The sequence below is a fragment of the Rhagoletis pomonella genome, unplaced genomic scaffold (assembly GCF_013731165.1).
Source record: "Rhagoletis pomonella isolate Grant_MI unplaced genomic scaffold, Rhpom_1.0 Rhpom_scaffold_00983, whole genome shotgun sequence".
NCBI classification, from domain to species: domain Eukaryota; kingdom Metazoa; phylum Arthropoda; class Insecta; order Diptera; family Tephritidae; genus Rhagoletis; species Rhagoletis pomonella.
In genome coordinates, this window is record NW_023459537.1 from 27760 (window position 1) to 37274 (window position 9515).

The following is a 9515-nucleotide window of genomic DNA, read 5'->3' on the forward strand; positions in this document are numbered from 1 at the left end:
CTGCTACAGCGTTATTTTGTAGTGATAGCATTTCGTTGTTGTGCGCTATAGGTAAAATAATTTTTCTTTTACAAATAATCTTAGGTCTAGGATACTTAACTAAGAAATGAAAGAGGTTATTGTCATGGTAAACTTTAAACTTAGAAACTAGCAGTAAATCAGTTACAGTTAAATTGTTGAGAGACTCGGTCTTCAGGATAGAATCAATTTCAGCGTTATCAAAAATGATTGGATTTAGTAACCCTAGTTTTGCTAGAGCAATTGATAGGATAATATTATCTAGGTCTGTAATCACAGCCCTATTTCTGGCCAAAAGGATCTCATAAAGGTGTCCGGTATCTATTTGTTCCCGTTTTCTGCCTTTAAAATTTCATTTACCGTATTAGTTAAATCGGTAACTTGTTCCTGAAATTTTGAGTTTATTTCTACCTGCTGATTGTTATTGTCCCTAAGTTTATCAAGTTCTATCGTCACCTTTTGAATGTCGTCGAAGTCCGGCGTGCCTGCTACGACCTTGAGAGCAGTCCCCAAGATGTTCAAGCTACGTTGGTGTCTTGCTGGCCCAATTACTGTTCGAAGAAGCTTTTCGATTCGTTCCAAGTCCGCCATCATCAGTTTCGTCATGTGACTACGTGGGTACAGTCGTAGTGCAGCGCGGGTGTCAATGGTCAATTCTGCGTAGTCCGACAGGTTTGTCGTATGTCTAATGTAACCATATGAGTCCCATAAAACTACATCGCCGTCTGCAATCGGTAAGTAGTCTGAGTGTGAGTAGTCCACAATTTTGCCGTCTGTCGAAGCCGAGGTCATAAAAAGCGTAAGGGTCAGAGCGCTAAAGAAAGGAAAATAAAAAGGAAGCAAAAGGAAAAAAAAAGAAAGAAAGACAGATGTAAAGGAGAATATAGGACTTACAGTTAAAAATTGTTCTCTTGCTTTAGCTAACGAAGATTATCCTTGTGAACTATCCTACCGTTAATCCTGACCGTGGAACCCAGGTCCTCCTGAACTATGCCTTCTACATACAAGGGGGTGAGTTTTTTTTCCTAGACGTTTATTTGACTTAATATGCACCATTTCTCCCACCGCAAATGTTCTTGCTACTCTGTTTTTGTTATGGGTTTTTAGCGTTGCCTCCTGGGCTTTTTCTACCCTGTTCTTGGCTCCGGTCCCACATACCCACGAATGGAAGGTATCTTTAGGTTTCTCGCCTGTTACAGAATGAATGCTCTTATTATATTCAATTGTGGCAAGTAAAATTAGGTCCGTAGTGTCCTCAATTCCTTTTTCCAGTTTTAGGCACCTAGCAATTTCTCCTATGGTGCTGTGAAATCTCTCAACCTGCCCATTAGAAGTACTATTCAGGGGTGGAGAATTTACGATTTCGATGTTAAAGAGATCTCTGAGGCAAGATTTTATTATATTTGAATTAAGCGATTTTTCATTATCGCAGAAAATAGTTCTAGTTCCTGTGAACAGGTTGACCAATTGCAAAATGCGTGGTTTAATATCGATTATGGTTCGTGAGGGAACGGGTTGCACTACCGCAAATTTTGACAGCTTGTCCACGCAAGTAAGGAAGTAAGTGGCATTGGTCGAAAAAATGTCGACATGTAGGATTTCCCCGGGAAATGTGGGAACAGGTGTTTTGCCTATGGGATGCTTCACTGGGTGCCTAACGTATTTAGCCTTTACACAGATTTTACAATTTGCTGCTACTTCCCTAGCTTTTTTCTCCATTCTTGGAAAAAAATAGTCATTAAGTATTTCCTTGACATTTTCCTGGGAAGCACGATGAGCTCTGTTGTGCTCCTGTGCGATTATTTCCATTTGTTCGTTAGGATCAAAAATGTCTGTAACAAATTTATTTGTGTGGCGGAATGTGGTGTTTGGGAACGTGTTTACCAGCCAATGCTGAATCTGTGCTAGCAAAGGCAGCTCGTAATGAATACCATTGACTACGTCAGATTTCACTACTTTTAGCATCATTTTGAACAAAGTTTCGCTATCAGGAAATGTAAGAAAGTGACGTAATTTGTTTCCGAAAATGACTAATGTTCTCTTGGACGGGTGTTGGCCTGATTCCAGAATTAATTGATTCCTATAGACGTTTACTGGTTTAGAGACTGTTTCCACCGTATAGGTGAGCGCTTGCTCGCTGTGTCTTGTGAGAAAATTATCACATCGTCAATATAAACAAAACAGTATCTGCCAATATGTTCCCTCAGGACGTCGTCAATCGCCCTCTGAAAAATGCCCGGAGCATTCTTCAGACCAAAGGGAAGACGGCAGAATTCGTATTTGCCATTACACACTGAAAACGCGGTTTTTTCGCGATCTCGCTCGGCGAGTTCGATTTGGTGAAACCCGGACTTCAGGTCCAGGGTTGTAAAGAGTTGGGCCTTGTCCAAGTTTGATAGTATTACCCCTACATTTGGGATGGGGTATGAGTCCTCTATTGTTTTTCCGTTCAGTTTACGGAAGTCAATTACTAATCTTTTCTTTTTTACTCCGTTTTCATCGAGGCCTTTTTTGTCCACTACCCAAATGGGATTGTTATAGGGTGATCGTGAACGTCGTATAATGCCATTTTGTAGGAGGTCTCTTATTTCGTTTTTTACAAAATCTGCAACACCCAGCGGATATGGGTAGAACTTTGCATAAGTAGGCTCATTATCCCTAGTGCGGATTGTAGCCACAATATTGGTATTCTATGGTAATTTTTCGTTGGGGTCTGCAAAAACCCCAGATACGCGCTTGATCATAGTGTAAAAATTTTCTTTTATGACCACCGGGACTGACTCGGTCTGGAGCTGGAGATGACTAACATCTTGACCCTTGAGAAATTGAATTTTTTCTTCTCCAAAGACGTATTCTATAATGTCATTTTTGAAATTGATATTCGCATGAACCTTGTTAAACAGGTCTAGGCCTACGATCCCATCAAACAGAGTTAGATCCGGCAAAATGAAGAACTCTGTTACAACTCCAAATAAGTGCACTTTGCATTTGTTTGTAATATTTGTGAATCCATGTATGGATTTCACTGTAAAATCTTTATCGACAGGCTTAACTTTATTTCCCGCCCCCCTAGTATCTTAGAAATCCAGGGCAGGAGAGATCTTCCCCTAAAAAAATTCACTTCCTCTGCTTCTAGGTCCTCAACAACTGTCTCAGACAAATCTTCATATGACTCTGAGCAAGACTCTTTATCGTGAGTTTGGCTCAGATGATTCACTCTTTGGAGTTTGGGTCCCGTACGCCGGTCGGAGGACGCCTGGCGCTTCTGAAATTGTTCATTTCGGTTTCCTGTAGAATTTGTAATTTGTCGTAGGCGAGATGACGAGGGGTCTACATCCATCGGTTCCTGCTGAGGTTGTGAGGCCCGATTTTCCCCCTGCCGATGCTGGCTAGAATTTGCTTGGCGATTATTCCTATATTGCCTCACGAAATGAGGATTTTTTTGGTTATCAGGGTTTGACCTATTGTACGTGTTCTGACTATTGTTGTCCCTGTTACCCCTTTGGCTGTTTTCTGATTTTTTGGTGACGTCGGTTGACCTATTTGCGAAACTGGCCGCGAAAATGTAACGTTCGTGATTTGCATCGACCTCCTGAGCGAGTGCCAACGCGGACGGCAGATCACTAGGTTTCGATGCAAAAAGGATATCACATAAGGGCTTTCTGAGCCCAGAAATAAACACCCTAAGAGCATTTTCCCGATATTTTTCATTAATTGCATCTGCAATGTTCGCTTTGTGGGACATTTTTGTTTTATTGGCGAGTGACGACCTCGTCCTCGTCGTAAAATTCCAGGACACTAGAAGAGCCCTGCCTTAATGTGGATAGCTCTTGCTCCACTAAATATATCGGTCGCTTATCGGAATACGTGATGTCCAGTCGCGCTATAATGGCGTCAAAATTTAGGACTGTGCTAAACGATGACAAAAGCGCATCAGCAGCACCGGGGATTTTATTGCGTATAATGGTAACGGCTTGATAGTGCCGTGAACTACCATCGAAGCCTTTGAAAATTTCGTATGCGTTATGTGCCGCCTCACGCCAGGACACATAACAGTCGGGTTGTCCTGAAAATTCGGGCAATGTTTTTCATATTTCGCAGCTATTGGCTTTTGAGATAAATTCACAATTTCGTCTTGCATGACCTTAAGTTTATCCTCAAACTCCCGTCTCTGCATTCCTAAAGCGGCGGAGACGGCCGCGTTTACTACATGTGTTAGCTGTGCTTCGTTCATTTTAATTTCCGTTTGTTCTGTTAGGTCAATACTTTCGAAGTTGGAAATTAGGTCAGTTAGGTCTACCGTCGGTCCGTTCATATACCGGGCAACAAATAAATAATTTTTATCAATTTAAATATCCACTCAAAAATTTGCTCGTTTTTATTCAAAAATTTGACTTCGAAAATTTTGTCCTAATTTAAATATTCACTCAAGAATTTTACATGCTCTGATTTAAATATTCACTTAATAAGCATTTGTCTTACTTTAAATATTCACTCAGAAACTCAATTTGTTTTAATTTGAATATTCACTTAAAAATTTATTAATTCAAACAGAAAAATGAGTCTCCCAACTTACATTAATTTCATGGTTTTTTGTTTTTTTTCTGGTAGCTGCAATTTCCGGTCTGCAATATTTAATTAGCTATTCTCCTTCTGCTCTCAGTTGATTGTTGATGTGGTTATTTTCTAAACGTCACTTCGTCTTCTCGTGATTTACTGTAGTTGCACTAGCCCTTCGTTTGGGCGCCAGATAGGATATTTGTTCCTTTGTTAAATAAAATAAATCCGTTTACATTTTAATAGTTTATTATGACCGACCCAGGTCTGCGCCAGTGAGTACCAAAGACAATACTAACTACTCAATACAAAAAGTTATTATTACTAAGCTACCCTCAAGCTATCAAAACGCTGTCGCTGCCGACGCAGCCGTTGAATAGCAGTTGTGGTGTCTTGTAACAGCAAGCGTGAGAACACAGAAGCGCTGACTAAGGGCACTGGCAACTTTTGAATGTAACTTTAGACTTGCTTGCATTCTTTCGACTGTCTGCGATACTTGTTGTGTCGATCCTGCTGAGTCAGGCCACGCGCAGCAATTTTAGGTAATGGCAAACCTGACTGTGCTTCCCGTGATAACTTATACATACTTTGTAGCAACTGCAGTTGTCAGCTGATAGTTGCCAGTTGCCATCTGAAATATCTTTTTGGCAACTAGCAACGCAACTGAAGCTCGCTTGCTATCGATAATCTACCCATAAGGTTCGATTTGGCGAAGAATTTGTGAAAGCAAAGGTTCCTTAAATAGTTCGCTGGCTCCATAACTTTTCATAAAAGGGAAGGCTTTCAGAACGACTTAGTTTTGCGAAATGTGTATCTGCTAATAATATTAGTAAAGAGGTGGCCAATAGATTGTCATAAATTATTCACTACAATAATGTCATATAAAAATAAAAACTTGTTCCTTTTTTGTATAGGAAGACCAAAATAGCAATGGGACAGGGAAAAACATGCGTTTGAAAAACTATTCAACGTGATCCGCTAACGAAACGTTTACAAACCTTTGAGAACGGTACTTTGCCTGCCACAAACAGAGCAAAGTGTTGTGGAAAAATGTTCGGTTAGCAACTTTTGTTTTCATTAGTTTCATCCGCACAGCGTCCGCAAAACATCTGCCTACGATATCGTTTGCGGATATTTGGTCGGCTGGGATAGAATGGCAAAACGACATGCTCAGTTGTTTGTTTTTTATTCGTAATCTTGGCACACGTTTGCCACATTTTTTTTATAAACTTTACAAAAAATACCCAAAGTCAAAGGTAGCGTGTTTTTAATACACTTTGCTTTTACATTTTTATTTGCATGCGTTAGCTACAAACCAAACACAAAATGTATGACCCTGAATGAGAACTACAATTTGAGTAAATAAATGATGGTAATCAGCCCTATTCTGCATTTCGATTACGTTCCCGCATTACGCTCCGCAACAATCGTAATTTGGTATTCTGAGTTACGATGGAATCGAACGAAGAGAGGAAGAGCGAAAATATCTTCGAAATCAGCTGGTTGACTAGGAATGTGTGAAATCGAAACAAAACTAAAGAAATATTTGCCACCAAACTAAAGCAGCTTATGAAGTTAAAGTTTGTAAATATTTTAAAATAACTAAATAGATCTAGCATCATTGTAATTTAAAAATAAAATTTCCTTTGTTCTTAATTTAAGTGGAAACACAATTATAAGAATGAAATCCATATTTACGGCGTTATTGCTTGAAGAGGAGAACGAGTCCTAGATTGCTGATGCGGAAGTTAAAAAGCGGAGATGTAGGAACATGTTTGATCTGTGGGGACACGACACACAATTGTCACATCTGGCAACTCTACATCGTATTTGACACCTTCGGTAATTCATTTTTGATCTCTTCGCTGGCAGTTATAGTGCAGTTGCAAGTTTTTTCTAGGAAGCACAGTTAGAACATTCTGGCTTTTCTACGTGCAACACGCATTAACATACGCGCTAATTTTGATTAAAGTTTTTATACGAAGTTAAGTTATTGAATTAAAGATTTAATTGAATAAAATTCATATGCGGGTCTTTCATTCCACACATAATTGGTGACCCCGACAATTTTAAGCAAATTATTGACAGTGCAACCAGGTCAATATGCCCACCGGGCAGGCAAATTCCCCGGACGGCAAGGACAATGGCTCAGCATCACAAAATGGAGCCGCATCCGAGGAGTTCTTCGAAGCAATCGTTGCTTCACAGTCGCAGCAACAGGCTGCACATATCGCTAAGTTCGAGCGACTTGAGCTACCACCATTCTGGACGCAACAAGTGCAATTGTGGTTTATCGCGGTCGAAGCCCAGTTCCAACTGAGGAGAATCACTTCTGATGCAACCAAATACTACGCAGTGGTCGGTCGCCTTGATCAGGATGCACTCATCATTGTAGAGGGTATTATTACAAGCCCTCCCGAAACTGATAAGTATGCCGCGCTAAAGGAAGTTCTAGCGAATCATTATAGTATTTCACAGCAGCGCAAGTTCAAGATGCTGCTATCGGGATTGGAGTTGGATGAACGACGACAATCGGAACTCCTCGCAGAAATTAATAGGCTGGGCGGAAACAAACTCGATGCCGCATTCATTCGCTTTATGTGGCTCGACCGACTCCCATCTCAAGTGCAACTGACACTTGCTGCCTCAAACGAACCTGATAATGCAAAACTCGCTCTGCTGGCCAACCGTATGATGGAGGTCCATTGCGATACTGGTAACCGGTATGTTATGCCAGTAAAATTCTGATTATGGCAACTTAACTTAACTTAACGGAATGTAGGACTTAGAGAATAAAAATGAAACAGATTTCGACGTGGCATTAAGTTAGGTTAAGTTTCGGCTGTTCAATTATAAGCAACACCCATTTAACAGAAATTTTAAGAGAGAGCCGTAAGTTACGTTAAGTTGCCATAATCAGACCATAACCCACGCAGCAACCAACGAAAGCAATGTTTAACTTGACCAAGTCGACAAACTGGCGAAGCAGTTAGAGAAGGTAGCTAAAACGTTAAACCAAGCGGTGTTCGCCGACAACCGCGCGTAGATTAATATGCCCAGCAGGACGTCGAATGATCCGCAGAACTCGAACACCAACAGCACGACAACGGTTCGCTTTTATCATCGCAGGTTTGGGATGCGTGCTAACAAGTGCAGGCAACCGTGCACATTTATGCAATGTCCAGAAAACTCAAGCAAGCCTCAGTAGCTTCGGTGACTACTGGTGGTAAGACAAACCCTCGCCGATTATTAATTTTCGACCGCACAACTGGCACGAAATACCTCGTCGATACCGGCGCGGATATTTCCGTGACCCCGCCTCACCGTACAAGCCAACTGACGCCAACGCAGCTTCGACTGCAGGCTGCTAACGGCACTGTCATCGACACGTACGGCGATAAACCATTGGAGTTAGACATCTGGCTCCGCCGACCGATTCGATGGATTTTGTGCATAGCGAATGTGCCGTATCCAATAATCGCCGCAGACCTAATTCACGAGTATGGATTGTTAGTGGACCTCAGACGTGGGTGCATCATAGACCCAAACTCAGGTTCCCGCAGCACAAGTTCATACGCAACGGCGCCAATCACGGCCATCACATCTCTCCACGAAACAAATAAGTTTACGAGCACCCTACGAGATGTACCTGAGCTGCTTGGAAACCCGTCCAACCGCACGGCCAGCAAACACTCAGTGAAGCATTATATTCCAACCACTGGACCACCATGTGTACAACGTGTACGCCAGTTACGTGCCGAGTGCCTCAAAGTGGCTGAAGAGGAATTTCGCCTTATGGTAGAACTGGGACATGCCAGGCCTTCCAACAGTCCTTAGGCTAGCCCACTACACATGGCGAGGAAAAAGAATGGTGAATGGCGACCATGCGTCGATTACCGTAGGCTAAAAGAGCAAACCATCCCGGACCAGTACCCAATCTCGCTTCTGCACGACTATGCTACTATTCTAGCGGGTAAGAACATATTTTCCACCATCGATCTTCGGCGCACTTTCCATTATATACCGGTAGCAGAAGAGGACGTCCCCAAGACAGCTGTTATAACCACGTTCGGGCTCTACGAGTTCGTCAGCATGCCATTCGGACTCCGCAATGCAGCCCAGTCGTTCCAGCGTTTCATAAACGAAGCACTAGCCTATCTCGACTTCGTTTATACATCGACGACCTCCTCATAGCGTCAACCAACGAGCAGAAGCACGCGCAACACCTCCGCTTGGTGTTCCAGCGTCTCAGCAAGTTCGGCCTGTGTATCAACGTGGATAAGAGCTTATTGGGTTCAGCTGCCGTCGATTTTTTGGGGTACCGCATTACAGCTCATGGCTCAGCGCCATTGCCAGATCGAGTAAAGTCACTACGCGACTCTCCGAAGCCCAAAACAATCCTGGATTTAAGAAGGTTCATCGAAGCAGTTAACTTCTACCGCCGCCACATTAGGAACGCTAGCATCTTAGCACCACTTAATGAATTCTTAAAGGAATCGAAGAAAAATTATCGCCGCAGACTCTGAGGAAGCCTTCGCTTCAATAAAAGAGCAGCTCGCAGTCGCCACACTTTTGTCGCACCCTTTCCCAACCGCGGAGATTCGGGTTACATGCGACGCTTCCAGTGCCGAAATAGGTGCAGTGCTGGAACAAGAGTACAACAACACTTGGCAGCCGCTCGGATTTTTCTCAAGAAACTATCGCCTGCACAACAGAATTACAGCACGTACGATAGGGAGTTAACTGCAATCAATAATTTCCGCCAGTGGGTCGAAGGCCGCGACTTCGTGATATGAACCGACCATAAACCGCTGAGATATACTTTACTCTACTCTTTACTCTTTACCTCAATTAGGAAAAAAAACGACTTATCAAGAGAAGATCGCGCGAGAGAATTGGAAAACGATTATCCACAGTTCAGCGAATGCAAGCTATGGCAA

The 9515-nt window shown here is 42.4% G+C and overlaps 1 protein-coding gene across 1 annotated transcript; it reads left to right on the forward strand.

The window, feature by feature from the left end:
- The first annotated feature begins 7752 nt into the window (after positions 1–7752).
- LOC118751772 lies at positions 7753–8412 on the forward strand. Its single transcript, XM_036486590.1, has one exon. It carries the CDS (start codon positions 7753–7755, stop codon positions 8410–8412), a length of 660 nt encoding a protein of 219 aa, XP_036342483.1.
- The last annotated feature ends 1103 nt before the right edge of the window (positions 8413–9515 follow it).

Bases quoted from the DNA above. Each gene is read 5' to 3' on its own strand.
- LOC118751772 (XM_036486590.1), top strand. From the start codon at position 7,753: ATGTCCAGAAAACTCAAGCAAGCCTCAGTAGCTTCGGTGACTACTGGT.